This window comes from Heterodontus francisci, chromosome 23 (genome assembly GCF_036365525.1).
Source record: "Heterodontus francisci isolate sHetFra1 chromosome 23, sHetFra1.hap1, whole genome shotgun sequence".
NCBI lineage: Eukaryota > Metazoa > Chordata > Chondrichthyes > Heterodontiformes > Heterodontidae > Heterodontus > Heterodontus francisci.
Window position 1 is genome coordinate 20977006 of NC_090393.1, and position 24347 is coordinate 21001352.

General features: G+C 42.4%; 1 protein-coding gene across 1 annotated transcript in view; it reads right to left on the reverse strand.

The window, feature by feature from the left end:
• Positions 1-24347, reverse strand: part of pole (polymerase (DNA directed), epsilon) — a 139624-nt gene that overhangs the window by 111326 nt on the left and 3951 nt on the right. Inside the window, exons 2-8 of the mRNA XM_068055486.1 lie at positions 23715-23807; positions 17067-17211; positions 16190-16347; positions 12995-13190; positions 7425-7639; positions 2445-2547; positions 972-1052 (exon numbers count right to left, since the gene is read on the reverse strand). Of these exons, the coding sequence (XP_067911587.1) occupies positions 972-1052; positions 2445-2547; positions 7425-7639; positions 12995-13190; positions 16190-16347; positions 17067-17211; positions 23715-23807 (991 nt within the window). The remainder of the gene's footprint in view (positions 1-971; positions 1053-2444; positions 2548-7424; positions 7640-12994; positions 13191-16189; positions 16348-17066; positions 17212-23714; positions 23808-24347) is intronic.

Below are 24347 nucleotides of genomic sequence, written 5' to 3' on the forward strand. Positions count from 1 at the left end.
TGCGACCCCTGTGATCCTCCCTTTCAGAATGCACAGCGAGACTCCTAAAAACAGAACTTACCTTCTGTCGCAACAACTTCTGCCTCCGATGACTTTTCAATGGTAAATGGGACGGCACATGACGGTCGCCCGTTCAAAGTAAAATCAGGAAGTGTCAATGGAGAGGCAGTGGGTTGCATAATCTGCAGAGGTAAGTACCGTTTAGCATATTCTAATTGGGGTGCTGCCGGTAATTTGCGGCGGACCCTTCTCGACATCACGGGTCGAGGCGGGTCTCTCCCCACAGAATTTTACCAGCCCCCACGCCGCTACCCGCGGCGTTGAGGGGCCGATAAAAATTCAGCCCATAGAGTCCACTTAGCTCGGACAATATGCCTCAGCCCTCAGCTCAGACTTGCACTACTTACTGCTCAAATTTGACATTTTTGCACAGCAGCCATCTTGTGGTCTGAATGAGTATGTTAACATGTAAAAATAAGGGAAATTTGGGCAGAACTAACAGTCCAGGTTGAGACGGCTCAAACACCTCAAGTTGGGCTTTTATAACCAACAGACAGAGGAGACTCATTCCATTAATCTGGACTGGAGTAGAATCCAGGTCCCAAAGGTCTGTGTGGCTAACCTATTAGTGCATTATTCTGTACCTGCAAATAATATTGCTCATGAGCTATGTAAGACATAGCCTGCTGTGAATACTGATTCACTGTAGTTTACAAGAACATAGAAGTAACTGGCTTCAGGTTAGTACATTTCTAATAAAAAGCTAGTCAGGATCTGAGATCCCTATGTTGAGTACTTTAACATTAACAGCAACGTTACGTAAACACTTAGCTGCTAAAGAAATCCCACCCTCCTTTTACCAGCAGCTCAAACCACCACAGGTTTTAAACATTATTAATTTTTAGTTAGTAGAAATGTAGAATTTCACGTGAACGAAAAATAAAGCATTCGAATCAAGTCAAAGTACTAACCTGCTGAAGGGCTGCAGGGATGGTGATAATCTTCTGGATGGCGCTGCCAAGACGCTCGATATAATAATCCCAGTCCAGAATCTAGAAGGAACGGACTCACATTGTATTGTAGGTGGGTTCTACTGACATATTGGGGGTGGGAATACAATTCTATTAATTTAAATTCTTTCCTCTCCTTTGTGTAGAATTCTCTTAGAAAGAGCCTCCTCTTTCATTTTGATTGCCATGGCAGTGCTATCGTAAATGATCCAAATTTCTTACCCTCTGTCCATACCTCTTAAATACCTTTACTACCCAAGTTTCCATCACCTTTTTGAATATTCCAATTGACTATCAAAAGCTTTCTGCGGCAGTGTTTTCAAATTTTCATCCTTTTATTTATTTAGAGATACAGCACTGAAACAGGCCCTTCGGCCCACCAAGTCTGTGCCAACCATAAACCACCCATTTATACTAATCCTGCACTAATCCCATATTCCTATCACATTCCCACCTGTCCCTATATTCTCCTACCACCTACCTATACTAGGGGCAATTTATAATGGCCAATTTACCTATCAACCTGCAAGTCTTTTGGTGGTGGGAGGAAACCGGAGTACCCGGCGAAAACCCATGCAGACACAGGGAGAACTTGCAAACTCCACACAGGCAGTACCCAGAATTGAACCCGGGTCACTGGAGCTGTGAGGCTGCGGTGCTAACCACTGCGCCACTGTGCCGTCTACAACCTAGTTGTATTATCTCTCACGGTTCTGGATTCAACTGAAAGAAAAGCAGTTGTTCCCTTGTCAATTTCTTTCATGATTTTAAACTCACATTGTCCCATAACCTTCTCAATTTCAGCAAATTTAACCACTTCCTCATCACAGCCAAATCCCTTTATCCCAGCTACCATTCTGACATCCCATCACTGGATGTCCACCAAGGCCAATATGTCCATACTAATGCCAATGGCCACAATACTTAAATAAGGATGAACCAGTACCCCGTATAACTGTAACTTTCCTTGCTTTTATATTCCATTTGTGCTACAATTCAGCAACACTTGTGCCCTTTTGGTTGCTTTTATTGCCTGCAAGTTAGCTTTTAAATTGCCTATGTATTCACCAGGACCCCAATGGCAGTTCCTCATTTAGACAGCATTCCCATCAGTCATTCTTAATCATGGTGAATTACCGCACACTTTGATGGAATGAACTACATTTGCCAACATTCCTCCCACTTACTTAATCTATGCCTTTTTCAATTTCTGCTCTCTATAACAATTCACCATATTTCCTAGCTAGGTATCATGTGCAAACCTGGATATGCCTGAACTTTAGATATTGAATTCAACATGTTTAAACTTCGCCTTGTTGAATAATTATTTGGCAGTTACTGAATACTAATAAAAAACATTCAAAATTCAAAAGCTCCAACTGAAAACCTAAAATGGGTGTGATGAGGAAGAAAATTCTCCCCAGTGAAACTTACTAATCGAATGTCCAGGTCCTCTAAGGAGGGACTCTTCAACCACTTCCTCAGATAGTGCTTTTTAACACTTGGCTCTGCCTGGAAAATGGCCAGTGGAATTGCTCTGCAAGACAGTAAGAACTTGCACTTATATTGTGTTTTTTCCCATCCTCAAAATGCCCCAGTGTTTTACAAAAATGGATGACTGTCCACGGATCCCACAAGAAGTTAATAAATTTTTTGACGATTTTAATTGAGGAAGGAATGCTGGCCAAGATGCCCTGCTCTTTGTAGTGCTATGCGATACTTTATGCTAGACAAGTCCTCATTTAATATGTTACTCGAAAGATGACATCTCTGAACATGCAGTACTGAAGTGTCAGTCTAGATTATGTGCTCAAGTCGACAATCTGATTCAAATCTATCACCTTCTGACTCAGTGGGAAGCGTGCTACCAACTGAGTCAAGCTGAAGCTGGAAGACATGAGCAAAACAATACATATCTTAACTTAGATAATTAGTTCTCTCTGGCAGAAAGTCAAAATCATGCATAATTTGTGACAAATTATACTCCGACAACACCTGATGTATGACTTTTTTTTTAAAGAAATGAGGCAGTGTGGTGTAGTGCTAATATCAGTAGACTAGTAACCCAGAGCTTATGCTCTGGGGACATGGGTTTGAATCCCACCACTGCAGATGATGGAATTTGAATTCAACTAATAAATCTGGAATTGAAAGCTAGTCTAGTGCTGACCATGAAACCAATGTTGATTTGTTGTAAAAACCCATCTGGTTCACTAATGTCCTTCAGGGAAGGAAATCTGCCGTACTTACCTGCTTTGGCCTACATGTAACTCCAGACCCACAGCAATGTGGTTGACTCTTAAATACCCTCTGAAATGACCTAGCAAGCCACTCAGTTGTATCAAACCGCTACAAAGCCTAAAACAAAGAATGAAACTGGATGGATCACCTGGCACCAACCTAGGCACCAGAAATGACAACGGCAAACCCAACCCTGTTGACCTTGCAAAGTCCTCCTCACTAACATCTGGGGATAGCCTGACAGTCAGATTCACGCAATCATCCATACAGACAATGTCCCAGACACCGCCATCACTATCCCTGGGTATGTCCTGTCCTTCCGGCAGGACAGACCTACCGGAGGTGGCGTCACAGTGGTATACAGTTGAGAGTTGCCTTGGGAGACCTCAACGTTGACTCCGGACCCCATGACGTCTCATGGCATCAGGTCAAACATGGGCAAGGAAACCTGAATTTTCACCAATTGCCCTCCCTTGGCTGATGAATCAGTGTTTCATGTTGAACACCAAATGGAATAAGCACTGAGGACAGCAAGGGCACAAAATGGACTCTGGGTGCGGCACCTCGATGTCCATCACTGTGAGTGGCTCGGTAGCACCACTACTGACCGAGCCCTAAAGGGCATACCTGTGAGACTGGGTCTGCGGCAGGTGGTGAGGAAATAAACAAGAGGGAAAAACCTACTTGACCTCATCCTCACCAATCTACCTGTCGCAGATGCATCTGTCCGTGACAGTATTGGTAGGAGTGACCACTGCACAGTCGCTGTGGAAACAAAGCCCCGTCATCACATTGAGGTACCCACCATTGTGTCGCATGGCACTACCACCGTGCTAAATGGGATAGATTTCAAACAGATCGGGCAACTCAAAACTGGACAACCTTGAGGTGCTGCAGGCCACCAGCAGAAACAAAATTGTATTCAACCACAATCTGCAACCTCATGGCCCGGCATATTCCCCACTCTACCATCATCAAACCGGGGGACCAACCCTGTTTCAATGAAGAGTGCAGGAGGGAATGCTAGGAGGAGCACCAGGCATGCCTAAAAATGAGGCGTCAGCCTGGTGAAGTTACAACACAGGATTACTTGCATGTCAATCAGCAGAAGCAGCATGCAATTGACAGGGCTAAGTGATCCCACAATCAATGGAACAGATCTAAGCTCTGCAATCATGCCACATCCAGTCCTGAATGGTGGTGGATAATTAAACAACAAACAGGAGGAGGAGGCTCCAGAAATATCCCACTCCTCAACAATGGGGGAAATTAGTGCAAAAGACAAGGCTGAAACATTTGCATCCATCTTCAGCTGGAAGTGCCGAATGGATAATCTATCTCGGCCTCCTCCTGAGGTCCCCAGCATCACAGATGCCAGTTTTCAGCCAATCTGATTCACTCCGCATAATATCAAGAAACGGCTGAAGGCACTGGATGCTGCAAAGGCCATGGGCCCTGACAATATTCCGGAAACAGTACTGAAGACTTACGCTCCAGAACTAGCCACACTCCCTAGCCAAGCTGTTCCAGTACAGCTACAACACTGGCATCTATCTGGCAATGTGGTAAATTTTCCAGGTATGTCCTGTGCACAAAAAGCAGAACAAATCCAACCTGGTCAATTACCGCCTCATCAGTCTACTCTCGATGAGCAAAGTGATGGAAGGAGTCATTGAAAGCGCTATCAAGCAGCACATGCTCAGCAATAATCTGCTCACTGACGCTCAGGTTTTGTTCAGTCAGGGCCTCTCAGCTCCTGACCTCATTACAGCCTTGGTGCAAATAGACAAGAGAGCTGAACTCCAGAGGTGAGGTGAGAGTGACTGCCGTTGACATCAAGGCAGCATTTGACCGAGTATGGCATCAAGGAGCCCTAGCAAAACTGGAGTCAATGGGAATCAAGGGGAAAACTCTCTGCTGGTTGGAGTCATACCTAGCACAAAGGAAGATGGTTGTGGTTGATGGAGGTCAATCATCTCAGTCCCAAGACAACACTGCAAGTGTTCCTCAGGGCAGTGTCCTAGGCCCAACCATCTTCAGCTGCTTCAGCAATGACCTTCCCTCCATTATAAGGCTAGAAGTGGGGATGTTTGCTGATGATTGCACAATGTTCAGCACCATTCGCGACTCCTCAGATACTGAAGCAGCCCATGTCCATAAGCAGCAAAACCTGGACAATATCCAGGTTTGGGCTGATAAGTGGCAAGTAACATTCGCTCCATAAAGTGCCAGGCAATGACCATCTCCAACAAGAGAGAATCTAACCATCTCTCCTTAATATTCAATGGCATTACCATTGCTGAATCCCCCACTATCAACATCCTGGGGGGTTACCACTGACCAGAAACTGAACTGGACTAGCCACATAAATGCTGTGGCTACAAGAGCAGGTCAGAGGCTGGGAATACTTTGACAAGTAACTCATGACCTGTCTCCCCAATGCCTGTCCACCATCTACAAGGCACAAGTCAGGAGTGTGATGGAGTACTCTCCACTTGCCTGGATGGGTGCAGCTCCAACATCACTCAAGAAGCTTGACACCATCCAGGACAAAGCAGCCCACTTGATTGGTACCCCATCCTCCATCTTCAACATTCACTCCCTCCATCACTGACGCAGTGTGTACCATATACAAGATGCACTGCAGCAATGCACCATGGCTCCTTAGACAGCACCTTCTAAATCCACGACCTCCACCACCTGGAAGGACAAAGACAGCAGATGCATGGGAACATCACCACCACCAAGTTCCCCTTCAAGCCACACACCATTCTGACTTGGAACTATATCGCCGTTCCTTCACTGTCGCTGGGTCAAAATCCTGGAACTGCCTTCCTTACAGCAATGTTGGTGTACCTACACCCCAAGGACTGCAGCGGTTCAAGAAGGCAGCTCACCACCACCTTCTCAAGGGCAATTAGGGATGGGCAATAAATGTAGGCCCAGCCAGTGACGTCCTCATCCCATGAATGAATTTAAAAAAAGCAATTTCGTAAAACTCCAACTTTCTCTCCATTCATTATTGTGGATATTCACTCCCATTTGAATATTTAATACTTTTCAATTAGATGGCTTTTCAGTTTATACTTCTAATGTATTATAATACGCAGTTTCTGTATTTCTACACATTTCTGATTGGTCAGTGAGTTGTATTTGTGGGTGGAGCCAGCCACTCAGCACATAGCAGAAAGTCTATCTTCCACTGCAATGGAGGTGAGTTGTGCAAACGAAAACTTTTTTTTGGTGTTTATATTAGGCTCCAAACTGGAGATCAGATCTACAGTGGATAAGTTCAAGATTTTCACACATACATACAGGTGAGTTTAGTAACACTTGCAAGACTATATAAAATTGAGAGAGATGGAGGTAAAATATAATCAATGTACTATCAAGTAGAGAGACGGAGGTTAAATACAGCCTATATAATATAAAATACCGAGAGATGAGGTAAAGTCAAATCAATGTAATATAGGATTCGCAGAGGGAGACCCACTTTAAAAGTATCTTCTGTTGGGTTTCTAGATCTTGGTTTGTGGACAGTTTTATAAGGTCCAGTGAATTTTAGTACCTGTGAACTGAGGGTTGGTTTGAGAGATATCGTAACATTTTGCTTTAACATTAAAATACGGCGTCTGTTGACTTGAGTTTTTTGATTGATTCAATTCAAGGCACCCGGTGAATGGGCTGTGCCTGGCACATGGGAAGGTGTGTTGGGAAGAGACTATGGTGATTGGTACTGGAAAATTTGGAGGCAGATTGGGACAAAACAGGTTTGACATCAGAGAATTTAAAGAAAAAAAGACATTCACGTAATGATGGGAGGGATAGGGATGGCAAAGAAGGGAGTGGCATTGGTTAAATATACTAATTTGACCACAGAGTCCAGGTAAATATGGAAAAGTGGTGGAATGGGGATTGCATGAGACGGATGGAATGGCATGGGAGGAGGGGATGGTGCAGGAAGGATGGATCAGTGATAGAATCTGAGGGAGGGGAGCGCATTCGAGAGGTGGCATGGGAAGGATGGATGAGATGATGAAATTAATTATGTACACTAATTTGACCGCAAATGTTTTGCGGGTCTCTGCTATTATACAAATAATTATGGCAAGGATACCAAGGAACCAAAAATAAAGTTTACCTAATTTATGCTGGCGAGGATTTTTTTTTTACCTTTCAGTGACTGGGGACCCCTCCGGTTTCTTGGAGATGACAAAACGGCAACTCAACCCTGCGTCCTTCACCATTTGATCCCCAAGAAATTCGGCGAGCCTTTTGGCAGTGCTGATTGAGGTAGACTTTTGTTCGCCATAATCCTCCAATTTACGAGACATTGACCGATTCTCAGAGATCAATTCAAACAGCTCAGAGTCAGGCATGTTAGCTGCCTATAAATTGAAACAAGGAGAGAAGTCTGTTCAAAAATCACCCATAAGAAACTCCTTTCTCAGCTTTCACGCTTTCATTTGGAAAAGAATGAAATCTCTTATATATGGTGCCCTCTTTTTAGGTACTGAACCCCTCTGTTTCAAAACAGTAGACATGACTCAGAAGTTTTAAAAAAAACACACCCTCAACTCTGCTGCCCTTGCAAATTACAGCCCCATCTCCAATTTCCCTTTCTGCTCCAAGTTCCTGAATGTGTTGTTGCCTTCTAAATATATGCCCAACTTCCCTGCAATTCCATGTTTCAATCTCTCCAATCAGGTTTTCTCCCCAGTCACAGCATCAAAGCTGACCTAATCAAAGTCATAAATTGCATCCTCTGTGACTGTGAAGCATTTCCTTCCTTGTCCATTTCAACGTCTCTGCAGCCTTTGACATGGTCCTCCTCCTCCTCACTTTTCCTCTGCTGTCCAGCTCAGTGCGACTAACATCACCTGATTACACACTTTCCTATCCAAACACAAACAGAGCATCTCCAGCAATGGCTCTTCATTCCATTCCTGCAATAGTACTTCTAGCGACCCCAAGGATTGACACTTGGCCACCTCCTCTTAATGCTAGCCTTTGGTGACATCATCCAAAGACATGGGGTCAATGTGCACATAAATGCCGTGGCACCTAGCTCTATTCTTCCACCATTCCACTTCCTCTGTGCTGTCAGACTGCTCATCAGACACCCAGTCTTGCATAAGCCACAATTTTATCTGGCTAAGCATTGGGAAAACAGAAGCCATATGCTTTGGCCACACCCTGGCCATTGATCTAATGCCCCTCCCCTGGCCTTTGCCTTAGGTTGAACCAGATTGCTCTCAACCTCAGCATCATATTCAGCTACGTTTCCAACCTCATATCTTGTCCATCATAAAGTTCAACTACTTCCATCCACATAACACTGCTCACTTCTACACCTGCCTCGGTCTATGAACTGCTGAAACTCTCAACCACACCTTTGTTACCTCCCCACTTGACTATTCCAGTGCTCCTCTGGCAGGCCTCCCATTACCATTCTGCATAAACCTCAGCTCTTCCAAATTTCTGTTGCCCATCCTATCCCACACCAAGTTCTATTGCCTTCAGCTATTTGAGCCACAAACTCTGGAATGCTCTCCCTAAAGCCCTCTGCCTCTGTACCTCCCTCTCCTCCTTTAAGAACCCTTTTTAAGAATCATCACTTTGACCAAACTTTTGATCACCTCTCCCTATATATCCTGCTTTGGCTCAGCATTCAATTTCAGCTTACTATGCCTCTGTGGGAATGTAAGCTGTGAGGAGGAAACAAGAAGCTGCAAAGAGATATAGACAGGTTAAGGAGTGGGCAACAAGGTGGCAGATGGAGTATAATGTGGGGAGTGTGAGGTTATTCACTTTGGTAGTAAGAGCAGAATATTTTTTTAAAAAGGCATGAAACTTATAAATGTTGATGTTGAGGGGGACTTGGGTGTACTTTCAAAGGAGCACAAAGTTTGCATGTAAGTACAGCTAGCAATAGGGAAGGCAAATGACATGTTGGCCTTCATTGCAAGGGGATTGGAAAACAAGAATAAAGAAGTCTTGCTACAGTTGTATAGGGCTTTGGTTAGTCCACACCGAGAGCACTGTGCACAGTTTTGGTCTCCATATTTAAGGAAAGATATACTTGCTATACACGAGAGGTGATATTGAAACATACAACATTCTGAAGGGGGTTCACAAGGTACCCACAGAGGTTGTTTCTACTGCTGGGGAATCTAGACCATGCGGGCACACTCTCAGGATAAGGGGCTGATCATTTAGAACTGAGATGAGGAGAAATTTCTTCAAAGGGCTGTGAACCTTTGGAATTCTCTACCCCAAAGAGTTTTGGATGTTTCATCATTGAACATATTCAAGGTTGAGACAGACAGATTTTTTGGTCACTCAAGGGAATTGATATGGGGAGCAGGTAAGAAAATGGAAAATTGAGGCAGAAAATCAGCCATAATCGTATTGAATAGGAGCAGGTTCGAGGGGCCATATGGTCTAATCCTGCTCCTATTTTTAAAAGGTGCTACATAAATGCAAGCTACTGTTGGAATTGATCCTTTAGTGCAACTTCCCAATACTATAAAAAATCCTTAGCAGTCAATAGCCCTTTAAGTTCCCATTTGCTGGCCGAACAAATCAACAATGGTTCAATCAACAAAGCAAGGATTAGTATCAATTAGTTAACAATATGTATGTGTAAATTAGTGCTCAGCTTAAAGATGAACCATATGCCAACATTCAAACAACTATTTTAGGGATCAACTGGAAATAAATTCCTGGACACTATATGTAGCTGGATTAGACAAAAGATATTTTGCTGTTATTTCTGAAGAAACCAGGAATGCATTCAAAAATATCACATTTACTATTCTACCAGAGATGTCAAAATGGAAAAAAAATTCCCTCATTGATTTACATTGTTGCTTCATGGAGCATAGAAAATTAACCTGTTGTCACAACTTGAGTTTTTATGCTGGACATTTCATTGGAACATAAGAAATAGCAGCAAAAGTAGGCCATCCAGCCCCTCAAGCCTGCTTCGCCATTTAACTATCATGGCTGATCTTCTAACTTAATGGCATTTTCCTGCACTATCCCCAAATCCCTTGATACCTTTAATATCTAGAAATCTATTATCTCTGCCTTGAATATACTCAATGACTGCACCTTCACAACTCTCTGGAATAGAGAATTCCAAAGATTCACCACCCTCTGAGTAAAGAAGTTGCTCCTCATTACAGTCCTAAATGGCCTACCTGTTATTCTGGAGACAGTGTTCCCTGGTTCTAGAACTCCCAGACAGGGGAAACATCCTTCCTGCATCTACCCTGTCTAGCCCTGTAAGAATTTTGTATCCCTCAATGAAATCACTGCTCATTCTTCTAAACTCTCAAGAATATAGGCTGAATCTCTCCTCATAGGGGTCTGGTGAACCTTTGTTGCACTCTCTCTGTGGCAAGTATATCCTTCCTTAGGTAAGGAGATCAAAATTGTACACAATACTCCTTCGAGGCGTTAGAGGTCACGGGTTTGGAAGCTGCTGTTGAAGCAGCCATGGTGAGTTGCTGCAGTGCATCTTGTAGATGATACACACTGCTGCCACTGTGTGGTGGTGAACCGAGTGAATGTTGAAGGTGGTAGATGGGCTGCCAATCAAGCAGGCTGCTTTGTCCTGGATGGTGTTGGCTTCTTGAGTGTTGTTCCTTCATGAAGACAGACAGAAAGTAATTGTTTAGTTTTTCCGCCATTTCCCTATTCTCCATTATAAATTCTTCTGTCTCTGCCTGTAATGGACCCACATTTATCCTTACTAATCTTTTCCTTTTCACATACCTAAAGCTTTTACAGTCCGCCTTTATGTTTCTCGCTAGCTTGCATTCATATTCTATTCTCGCTTTCTTTACCAGTTTCTTGTGATCCTTTGCTGGATTCTAAATTGCTCCCAATCCTTGGGCTCACCACTATTTCTGGCAACCTTCTTAGCCACTTCCTTTGATCTAATGCAATCTTTAACTTCTTTTGTTAGCCATGGTTGTTTCACCTTTCCTGTTGGGTTTTTCTGTCTTGGAGGAATGTGTTGTAGGCCGTGTAACACTTTTTAAAAATACTAGCCATTGCCTGTCTACTGTCAAATCTTTTAATGTATTTTCCCAATCCACCATAGCCAACTTGCCCCTCATACCTTCATAGTTTTGTTTGTTCAGATTTAAGACCTTTGTTTCACTTTCAAACGTAGTGTAAAATTCTATCGTATTATGGTCACTATTTCCCAAAGGCTCCTTTACAGCAAGGTTATTGATTAGCCCGTTCTCATTACATAATACTAAATGTAAAATAGCCCGATCCCTCATTGGTTTCTCAATATACTTCTCCAGAAACCAATCTCATACACGCTACAGGAATTCATCCTTCACAGCATTAGTGCTGATTAGGTTTACACAGTCTATATGTAAACTGAAGTCACCTACGATTACTGTATTATCCATGTTACATACATCTCTAATTTCCTGATTTATACTGTGCCCAACATTACCACTAATGTTTGGTGGCCTTTAAACAACTCCCATCAAGGTTTGCTGTTGCTTTTTGTTTCTAAGCTCCACCCAAACTGATTCTACATCTTGCACATCTGATCTAAGATCCTCTCTCACTAATGTACTGATCTTGCCCCTCATCAAGAGCGCCACCCCACCTCCTTTTCCTTTTTGCCTATCCTTTCAAAATGATGAATATCCTTGAATATTGAGTTCCCAGTCTTGGTCACCCTGTAACCAGGTCTCTATAATGGCAATTAAATCATACCCATTTACCTCTATTTGTGCCTTCAAATCATCTACCTCTGTTGCAAATGCTGCATGCACTCAGATAGAGTGCCCTTAACTTTGTCTTTTTAACATTATTACGCATTCTGATCCTATTTGATGCTTGCCTACAGGTTGCCAAATCTACACATCTGACCTCCCTCTCTGAGCTGCCCATCTCAAGCTCCAGCTGAACAACTGGAACTTTTTAAGCCTTGAAATTACTGTAAGGATTTTTTTAAAAATGAGTTAATATTTTGAATTTTTGTAGCAAATTCCTTTGTCCCCTATTTTAAGAGTGGTTAAATGGATTAATGCTTCTAAAATAATGGATATAAATACAAATATTTAAACATTGAAGCTGTACAATGACATAAAATCAGCAATTTCCATACTTTAGTTCTGGAAAGAAAAATACAACAAACAATATTTTATAACTTTCTGGGACTATTATTTTAAATCAGAACAACTGGTTTTAACCCAGTACGCCGTGACAGTAAAATAAACATTTTAAATTGCTTAAATAAAAATGCTGTTGCCAAACTGCATTCAGGGGAGTACTCTGTGGATTCTTTCAATTAATAATGGCATACAACTAATTTAACTGAAGCTTTTGGTCAAACCTCATTTGATCCCATTTACCTGTAATGCTGGATCAGTGTTTCAATATATTCCAAATGGACTGCTTCGGAACAGCCAGACTTTTACATCACAACAATTGGTAAACTTTTTTGAAGTTCTCATATGTGGAGATTTGAATCATCAATTCATATAGGATTCTATCACCCCAGATTAGGTATTTCAGCCAATGATGGAATTGTCCTATTGTTTGCTGGTAACTGCAGTAAATGGGCTTTAAGGAATAGCAAAAGCAATCCACAGCAAACACTTCAGTAGTTCTTAAAACACAGACTCTAGTCTAAGTTGGGGTCACTGTAGAAATGTGGTGTTGACAACACAGTTTCAGCACCAGTCAAATATTGCCACCCGTACCTTGCTGTAAAGGACATCCAACCAGTAATCTGCTACCTTGGCAACAGATGCATACACCTCCTCCAGCGTGGTGCCTTTCAGAAAGGCCTCAAAGACAGAAGACTGAAAAATCTTGATAAGCTGTAATTCCCCACGGCGCTTCACTTCAAAGCCTTTCAGTTCAGCCAGTGAGCCATCCTCATTAAACACTGCATATCTGTCAGAAACAAAGTGACCAGTATCACTCACTAAAACATGTTGATAGCAGTTACTGAGCACCTATGGTTGCTTTTCAAACAGCTTTTCTAAATGGAGCTTCCTCAAGTAATGGGATAAGTCAACCAGGGCCCTACATGGTCAAATTGCCCATTGTTACAACAGTTTTGTTTCTGTAGTAAAAACTTAGAATTCTGTGCATTTAAAAAAAAATTGAAAAAAGGATGCTCAGTGGACAGTTAAAGACAGCAAATAGTGGAAATCTTTACAATGTTTTGAAAGGAAGTTCATAACAGCTGAATTTTATGGGTGCTTTGAAAGGAAGTTGAACTTGTACAAGGATAGGGAACCATAGGGGTTTGACCTTACTCAGGTCAGCTTTTTTGAGTGACGGGGAGACTCTGTTTGGACATGTGACCATGTTCAGGAAGGTTTTTCCCCCACTTTGGACCCTTTAAAAAGCCAGTGAGTTGGACAAAGAGCAGGCATTTGAAATCTTTGCTTTGACCTGCCTGGAGCAAGAATGGACGACCCAGAGAAAAAGGTTTCTCTCTGTAAAGGAATCCTCCATCTCTTGAAAAGAATCCCTGCATCCAGTGTGGTTCCTGCTGCCTCCTGTGTTTTGGGAGATCCTGAAATCTCAGGAAAGATTCTACTGCTGGACTGCCGCTTCAAAACCCAAGCAGACCTGTTGCTGCACCTTTGCTGAAAGGCCTATATGATGCCTGCTGCAGTTAAATTGCTGTGAACGCCTACCCATCACAGACTGTTCATCAACCTCGCCTGGAGAGACTCTGAGTGGCATCTGCCTATTTGACTCTGGGACACCAAACCGTACAGAAAACATTCTACCAGGATGTGATAAACTCAAGCATTTTATTTTTTCCTTTTATTCTTATGAAACAGCTGTAAAGCAAAAATCCTTTTCCCCAGTTAACCTTTTTTAAAAAAAATGTATGTGGATGTGCATGAGGGTTAAGGAAATAAGGAGTTTTTCATATATAGATTTATCTCACTAGTATTTAAGACTTATTATTTCTTTTTGAATAAATAGTTAATATTGTTGTTGTTTCAAGAAACCTGATTTGGTGTGCTTTATTCTGGGGGACAGATAGAGTGTTTAATTTGGCTATTCTTCGGTAGGTGGAAAACTTGACTTGATATGCTATGACCTGGGGAGTACTGGGATTGAATTAACAGTGCATTACTCCCGCCTTGGTCGTAACACCATCAAAATTACTAACTGAATACAAATAAAGATATTCACTCAGATAAGGAATGAGAGGACTTCCAGTACCTGTGAAACATACTCTAGTAAAGGTCAAGTGGAGGAGAAAACTAATTGTGGGCTCAGACTTCCATTGCTCATGTTCATAAAGATTTGTTTATCTCAACAGGGTCCTTGGGAGGAAGATGAGGTAAATTGCTCTTAGTTACCTACCAGCAAATAATTACTGATTGACAAAGGGAAAAAAAAGACTTCACTGGAACTTGCCGGGAAAAAAAACAGGATTTGAACAATTCAGGCAGTATAAAAGTGAAAATTGGCCAGAAATTTGTGGAGAGGAAGAGATGCCCCATAAACTACAAATCACCACAAGTTGCTAGATGATTTGCGCCACTGTTACCTTCACGGAAAATGACATCTCGCCCTGAACTTCCCCATGAGTTCATGAAGTTGCTATATTTGCACACTAATTGCCCATTAAACCTGCCACAGAAAGTTTTGTAATATATAGTGCAAGTACCTTTTAAAGATGATTGTTAATGACTGCAATTAACATCTCTGGCCCAGAAGGTGAACAATTAGAAGTGTGGAGCCTCAGGTTGTTCTTGGAGATTTTAAAAATGTCAATTAAAAAAACTTTTTTACTTTTCCTTTCCTCTCTTATCTAATCCAATCTTTATTTCCCTCTCTATGTGTACCTGATTTATATTGAATTGACCCTCCTTCTCAGTCCTTCCTCTGTTTATTTTTCAATTCTCAAATCTCTTTGGTTGAGAAGATACATGGTTGGCCCCATTGTTCACCAAGGTCCCTTGCTGTTTTGTTATCATTAGCTTGTATTACCAGCAACTTTCAGGGCAAAACAATTTTGAGATGAAGGATATAGGAGAAAAACTCTAACCAAAAAGGCATGCAGCAAATGATATTATACACACTACAGTGAGTCGTTCAGGTCCATAATGCTCTGCTGACACACTTCTGGATCGACTAGTTGAAATACAGAGTCAATAAGTTAACTCTCAACAACTTGAATCACTTGCAACTAGTAATGCTCTAAAATTTTCTTGATCTGAAACTCAACCAAACAAATCACTTAAATATTTTCAGTACCTGAAATTTTTAATGTCCACATAATTCTTCATGCACTTTACTACACTTGGGGAAAAATGATTTGTGCTGGGGACAGGAAGGAGGGGTACAAAATTTCTTGGTGCCCACGCCTCAAGAATTCCTAATCCTGCTCTGTTAAACTGAAGTTAACAGAGTTCACAAGTGTTTGCAAATTTCAGGCTTCAGGCCAAAGAAACCACAAAGATGTTGTTGCCTTTTCTTTCTACTTTTGGATGTCATGCCCAGTCATAAAAAAGCAAATTAACTTTTCTCTCCCCAACTCGAACGTAAAAAAGCTAGTAATTTTTTCTCATTTTTAAAAAAAATGTCAATAGCCTGGTGTCTTCACTCAGCAACAGGAATTAATTTCCACTTGACATCATGATATTAGAGTCAGAGTTATACAGCACATAAACAGGCCCTTCGGCCCATCATGTCCATGCCGGCCATTTCATATTCTATGAAAGCAGCTTTTCTATAGGGAGTAACTGAGCAGTGAACATAAAAGGAGGCTGGGCGAAGTGCGTTGCCACTTTTGCACCAAAACCCTATGACCATGCCTTAGACCCCAAAGTGCCAATGAGCAAATACCACAGCAGATCTGCTACTTTTACAAAGCATAACAACCTGGGAAAATTTGCCATTCTACTTTTTTTTTTAACCTTTTCTTGAGTTTCTTTCCTTCCTCTTTTGAAGCTGGCAGAATCATAGCCAGATAAGGACCATCAACTTCAAAAAATATACTATTTTCTAAGCGGGTGACGTAGGTCAGTGTTGCAGGGTCCACCAGCTCCTGGTACTGTTCATTAGTGAATTGCTCCTATAGCAGAAAAGAGTCAGCTTAGCTACAGCAAAACACAACTTCCTATTCAGCAATGTTACACATCCAGTACAGTGAACAGGCATAGAATAAGTGATGCAACTAGATAGCACTGACAGACAATTCCAGTTGGCACTTGCATGTCTCTCTCCCCAAACACAAATAGGAAGTCAGAGCCTCTAAAATTTGAAAATGGCCCTTATGCATTTCAGAAAAAAACATACACGTTAATATTTAGTTATGAGGTTGGGGTGTACACCTTTCTAATTCTATTCTTCCATCTGCACAACATTATTTAAAAGAACAGAAATTAAAAAAGCACAGATGACAGTAGCATAGTGAGCATCCTATTGCTATATTCCAGAAAGCCAGTTGGTGAAGCATAGCACTGGAGCAAATCTTTACCTAGTCTTACATTTATTTACAGAGTTAAACATTACCTGCATTCATCTTCTAACTCAATCACACCACAGTATCAATTAAGTGTCCCTTTATATATGCAATAAATGCTGGTCTAGCCAGCGATGCCCACATCCCACAAACAAACAAAAACAAAGTGAAACCCCAATTATTGCCCATCACCTGCATACAATTAAACAATTAAAATACAATTAACACTACTATTCAATATTTGTTCCCAATCCCAGCACAACTCACATACTCCAACCGCATTATTTCAGTAATATTTAAGATAGTTCCAGAGCTGGCTTTATGCTTACCTTCACCAGGATATTAAGCATCGCACCAGGGTAGGAGATTGTAACCTTTGGCTTTTTAGGATTGTTTGACTTGATGACAAAGTTTTCTGGGAAAGAATTAGGAATGACACACCAAATACCATCAGTGTCCAGCTCCAAGGGTCGCCTGTTAACAGAAACAAATGTGTTGAGTGCTTTACATTTATAGCGGATGATCCTTCTCATTTTCAGATGTCAAATATCTCACACTACCATGAAACAAAGCAGGGCACTCTCACTTATGGCACCAAAACAGTCACTGCCTTTCTCACAGACCAACAGATTTGAGGCCAGAAAAGTTCAATCCCTAGGAAATTGGTAAGCATCATTACACTCAAATCCATATTTCTCTGGAACTTCTAAGCATTTTCTTTCTGCTACTTGACTCCCAATTTCAACAGATTCTTATTCATTTTAAAATCTAAATGCCACCAACTCCTACAGGAGCTTAATGCCAGCCACCATCAATACCAGCCTTATGTCTTTAAAGCATTCAAAACTGGAAAGCTAGACATGTTCTTAAAATGGCCTCCTTCTGTGCCATAACCATTATCCCTTTGTCCTCTCGGTAAGAGGAACTTAGCTAGTCCCACTCACCCGCTTTTTCCTGTAACCCTACAAATTTTTTCTCTGCAGGTAATTATCTAATACCTTTTTTAAAGCCACGATTGAATCTGCCTCCAATACTCTCAGGCAGTGCATTTGTCACACATGCTTCCAGTTTTTTTGTTAAATTATGAGGATATGTGTTTTAAAACTAAAAAAAAGATTCCACAGATGCTGGAACTTTGGGTGTTTTTAAAAAGAGGTCATAAAAAGGTCTTTTGGACTGAGCTTGTAAACAACAGTTACTGGAAGGCATCAGTTTTCAGATAATTACCCAGCAGGTTTTCTTTTGACTTGGGGAAAGATGTTGACAAAGAAGTGACAGGTCAAGATTATAGGGGTCAGGAGGCTCGACTCCTGAGATGTTTTTTGGTTTCCCTTTGGATAGGTAGTTGGGATATGAACAATGGGCTGAAAGGGAATTAAAGAATCAACCTGCCAAGCACAAGCCCCAACTCAGCCTGTTCTAGCTCTTTGAAAAGCCCGCCAGCTTTCCATCTCTTTGAGAAGCTCTGAGAAGCAAGTGTAAGAAACTGCCTGAAACCTCTGTTGCTGCCATTTTTCCTGGAAAGCCTGCCCAAACTGATCTTCAATGTCGCCTGACAAGAACTGTTCTAGGAAGATCCCAGTGACAGCCATCTACGCATATTTGGGACACCAAATCAAAACAAAGGACATCTGACATCTTTCCATATCTTCTCTTTTCTTCTTCAAGAATTAGCAAGTATTTGGCCAAAATACTTTTTTTTTGTAGTCGAGCTCTAGAGTAAATCTCTTTTTTCGGTTAACCGTGTATGTACGTGTGTGTGTGTGTGGCTAAGGTGAAAAGGGAACTTTTATATTTCAATCTGTGTGTTAGTGCTTTGACCTATAGAGTAGCGGAACTAGAAAAATAGTGCACTCTTCTCACCTCGGTCGTAACACATTCTAGATCCTAGCCACTAGCTGCGTAAATAAGGTTTTCCTCATGTAACCTTTGGGTCTTTTGCCAATCACCTTAAATCGGTGTCCTCTGGTCCTTAACCCTTCTGCCAATGGGAACAGATTCTCCCCATCTACTCTGTCGAGACCCCTCATGATTTTGAACACCTCTATCAAATCTCTTCTCAACCTTCCCTTCTCCAAGAACAGCCCCAGTTTCTTTGATATATCAACATAACTAAAGTCCCTCATCCCTAGCACCATTCTCTTTAATCTTTTCTGCACCCTTTCTATTGCCTTCACATCTTTGCTAAAGTGCTGTGCCCAGAATTGGATACAATACTCCAGTTGAGGCCGAACCGTATTTTATAAAGGTTCATCATAACCTTTGCTTTTGTACTCTATGCCTATATTTATAAATCCCAGGATTTCTATGCCTGATTAACCACTTGCACCACCTGCCCCATCACCTTCACCGATTTGAGCACATATACCCCAGGTCCCTCTGCCCTGTACGCCCTTTAAAACTGTACTTTTTATTTCATATTGCCTCATTGATTCTTCCTACCAAAATGTATCATTTCAGACTTCTCTACATTAAATTTCAGCTGCCACATGTCTGTCCATTCCACCAGCGTGTCTATGTTCTCTTGAAGTCTATCACTGTTTTCTCACAGTTCACAATATTTTAAAGTTCTGTCTCATCTGCAAATTTTGCCCTGCTCCCCCCCCCCACAAATCTGGATCGTTAATATGTCAAAAAAATGAGTGATTTTTTTTTTTTTTTTTTAGAGATACAGCACTGAAACAGGCCCTTCGGCCCACCGAGTCTGTGCCGACCATCAACCACCCATTTATACTAATCCTACACTAATCCCATATTCCTATCACATCCCCACCTGTCCCTATATATTTCCCTACCACCTACCTATACTAGGGGCAATTTATAATGGCCAATTAACCTATCAACCTGCAAGTCTTTGGCATGTGGGAGGAAACCAGAGCACCCGGAGGAAACCCACGCAGACACAGGGAGAACTTGCAAACTCCGCACAGGCAGTACCCAGAATCGAACCCGGGTCCCTGGAGCTGTGAGGCTGCGGTGCTAACCACTGCGCCACTGTGCCGCCCTGATGCCTGGGGAACTCCACTATATCCTTTTCTTTGCTACATATAAATGACTTGGATTGTGGAATACAGAGTAGAAACTCAAAATTTGCTGACGACACCAAACTTGGGGGTGAGGCAAACAGTGAGGATATGAACAGCCTGCAATAGGAAATTGATAGGCTAGCAGAATGGGCAGAGAGGTGGCAAATGGAATTTAATACTGACAAGTGTGAGGTGATGCATTTTGGCAGAAGGAATAGGGAGAGGCAATATATACTTAATGGCACAATTCTAAAGAGTTTACAGGAACAGAGGGAACTGGGGGTGCATGTGTATCAATCTTTGAAGGTGGCAGGACATATTGAGAGAGTGTTTAGTAAAGCATACGGGACTCTGGCTTCGTAAACAGAGACATTGACTACAATTATGCTGAGCCATTATAAGCTCTGGTTAGGCCCTAGCTAGAGTATTGCGTCCAGTTCTGGTCACCACACTTTTGGGAGGATGTGAGGGCCCTTGATAGGGTACAGAGGATATTTACTAGAATGGTTCCTGGGATGGGGGATTTTCATAGAATAGAATTATAGAAAGTTTAAGGAACATAAAGAGGCCGCTCGGTCCATCGTGACTGTGCCGGCTGAAAAACGATCCACCTATTCTAATCCCACCTTCCAGCATTTGATTTGAAGTCCTGCAGATTACGGCACTTGAGGCGCTTATCCAGACTCCTTTTGAATAAGTTGAGGGTTTCTGCTTCAAATACCCTTTCAGGCAGTGAGTTCCAGACCCCCACCACCCTCTGGGTGAAAAAGCTTTTCCTCATTTTCCCTAATTTTTCTACCAATCACTTTAAATCTATGCCCCCTAGTCACTGACCTCTCTGCTAAGGTGAATAGGCCCAATAGTTACAAGGTTAGGTTGGAAAAGCTGGGTTTGTTCTCTTTAGAGCAAAGAAGATTGAGGGGAGATTTAATAGGTGTAGAAGATTATGACAGGCTTAGATAAACCTCCGTTTTGTGAAATTGTTTTTGAGGATTCATTTTTGAAAGATTGAAGAAATGTTCAACTTTGGGGTTTTCAAAGGGGGTCATGTAAAGGCCACTTGACTTTGAAAAAGAGTCCCTGGAAACATTTTTTAAAAGGGGCACTGAGAGGTCTTGTGAGGAAAACCAGCCTTTCTGGGAAACCACTTGACTTCCAGCTTAATAAACAACAGAGAATTTTGGACACCTGGAGAAGTTGTTTACAAAGAAGTGACTGGTCAAGATTTATGGAGGTCTAAAGGTTGACCTCCTGTTATCAGTTTCTCTTTTGAATTGTTTTGAGTTGGGGTTGAACTGTATAAAAGGGAAGAGAAGTTCCAAGGAAGGAGAGAAGACCAAAACCCAGCTCAGCTTTCTAGCACCTCTCTAAAAGACCCTGAGAAGTCCATTGTGTCAACTCATCTTCTCTCCTGTCTTTGGAGAAAAGCCTGCTAAATTAATTTTCAACGCTACCTGAAAAGAACGGTTAAGACTTGTTTTATAATAAACTGATAATTTTGTTGTTTATTAAAGAAACCTGGTTGGTGCATTTTATTCTTTTATTCCATGGACTTTAACTTTGCTGACAAGCCTGTTATTTAGCACTTTATCATATGCCTTTTAGAAGTCCATGTACATCACATCAACCGTATTACCCTCAACAACCCTCTCTGTTACCTCATCAAAAAACTTCATCAAGTTAGTTAGTTAAACACGATTTGCCTTTAACAAATCCATGTTGGCTTTCCTTAATTAATCCACATTTGTCCAAGTGACTGTTTATCTGTCCCGAATTATCGTTTCTAAAAGCTTTCCCGCCACTGAGGTCAAACTGACTGGCCTGCAGTTGCTGGGTTTGCCCTTACATGCTTTTTTGAAAAAGGGTGTACCATTTGCAACTCTCCAGTCCTCTGGCACCACACCAGAATCTAAGGAGGATTGGAAGATTATGGCCAGTACCTCCGCAATTTCCACCCTTACTTCCCTCAATATCTTTGGATGTATCTGATAAGGTGGATAAGTCACCAGGACCGTAAGTACAGACAGTGTCTCAACTACCTCGTCTTTCAATATGACTTTGTCAGCATCTTCTTCCTTGGGAAAGACAGATGCAAAGTACTCATTTAGTACCTCAGCCATGCCCTCCAGCTCAGTGCATAAATCTCCTAATCAGCCCCTACCCTTCTTTCTTTCCTTTGCTTTCTTTTCTCCACACCTTGTACCCAGGAATATTTAGTACCTAGTTCTGCCCTTTTTGAAACAGGACTCTGTTATTGCCGCAACATTATCTTTATAGATGGCTAGCTGTACCTGCAGCTCATCAACCTCATTTACCACACTCTATGTTCACATACATGCACAGCAAACCCAATTTAGACATTATTGCATTTCCTCTTACTCGACCCTACTTAACATCTTATTATTTCTTACTTGAGTGTTATCTATCTCTCCCAATTCTTTGTGCATCTTGTTTTCCCTCTCTCATGTTATTTCCTGGTTCCCATCCTCATGCCAAGTTAGTTCAAACCCTCAAAAGCAGCACCAGCAAACGGTCCCACAAGGACATTGGTCCTGGCTCCGTTCAGGTGTAATCCGTCTGGATTGTACAGGTTTCATCTCCCCTGAACTAGTCCCGATGTCCCAGGAGTCTAAAGTTCTCCCTCCTGCACCATCTCTCCAGCCACACGTTTATCTGCTCTACCCTCCTATTTCTATATTCACTAGGGCGTGGCACCAGGAGTAATCTGGAGATTACTACCTTTGAGTTCCTCTACCTAGGCTCAACTATCACCAGTAACCTGTCTCTAGATGCAGAAATTAACAAGCGCATGGGAAAGGCTTCCACTGCTATGTCCAGACTGGCCAAGAGAGTGTGGGAAAATGGCGCACTGACACGGAGCACAAAAGTCCGAGTATATCAAGCCTGTGTCCTCAGTACCTTGCTCTATGGCAGCGAGGCCTGGACAATGTATGTCAGCCAAGAGCAACGTCTCAATTCATTCCATCTTCGCTGCCTCCGGAGAATACTTGGCATCAGGTGGCAGGACCGTATCTCCAACACAGAAGTCCTCGAGGCGGCAAACATCCCCAGCTTGTACACACTACTGAGTCAGCGGCGCTTGAGATGGCTTGGCCATGTGAGCCGCATGGAAGATGGCAGGATCCCCAAAGACACATTGTATGGCGAGCTCACCACTGGTATCAGACCCACCGGCCGTCCATGTCTCCGCTTTAAAGACGTCTGCAAACGCGACATGAAATCCTGTGACATTGATCACAAGTCGTGGGAGTCAGTTGCCAGCGTTCGCCAGAGCTGGCGGGCAGCCATAAAGACGGGGCTAAAGTGTGGCGAGTCGAAGAGACTTAGTAGTTGGCAGGAAAAGACAGAGGCGCAAGGGGAGAGCCAACTGTGTAACAGCCCCGACAAACAAATTTTTCTGCAGCACCTGTGGATGAGCCTGTCACTCTAGAATTGGCCTTTATAGCCACTCCAGGCGCTGCTCCACACACCACTGACCACCTCCAGGCGCTTACCCATTGTCTCTCGAGATAAGGCGGCCAAAGAAGAAGACTACCTTTGAGGTTCTGCTTGCAAGTTTCTTTCCTAGCTCTCCTAAAATGTTATTGATCGCATGCACATTTCAATATGGCAGAAACGTTCCCTCCTCTCCAACATAAATACAAAAGTTCTGAGAAGTAGGAATCCAAACAGATAGTACATGCCTAAAGTGAAACCTGGTGCTTACTTGCACACCTTCAAGAAGTGAATATTACAGTACCTCTCAGTCCCAATTTACTGAACAGCCCAAGAACCTTAAGGTAAGATACCCAACCTAGTCAGCTGATAGATCTCCAACTGCTGTACCATGTGCAGCATCAGGACAGTTGCTGCTTAACAGGGACAAGTGAAAAGGAGGATTTTAAAGAAACAATTAAAAACTATGAAATCCATCTTTCATAACTCCCTTACCCAATTTGTTCGATCAGCTCTCTGGCCTGTGTGATGATATTAGCTCCAGTGTGACAGACAATCCCGGCCATTTCCATGGAATACCAACGAGCCCTGTCAGAGAGCACAAACAAAAAAAAGTTATTTCCCCAGATTTCTTACTCATTTTGACTTTGGTGCTAAGTATGGTTTCAGTAACAGTAAAGTATCCTCCTCAGTTGAAAGGGTAAAATAGTCCAGTTTTAAAGCTTCTATAGATACGACAAAGATAGTTTCTTTAATCTGTTCCAAGCAGTCTCACACTTGTGACTGCAAAATGCATTACACCATTTAGCATTCACCGGGCAACAGAGAGATCGGAGCGGGGCATAAAGAGCCCGGGGGTGGGGGAAGGTGGGGGGCGGGGAGAAAGACAGAGACAGAGAGAGACAGACAGACAGACAGAGAGAGAGAGAGAGAGACAGACAGACAGACAGAGAGAGAGAGAGAGAGACAGACAGACAGACAGACAGAGAGAGAGAGACAGACAGACAGAGAGAGAGAGAGAGACAGACAGACAGACAGAGAGAGAGAGACAGACAGAGAGGGAGAGAGAGAGACACAGAGAGGGAGAGAAAGAGACACAGAGAGGGAGAGAAAGAGACACAGAGAGGG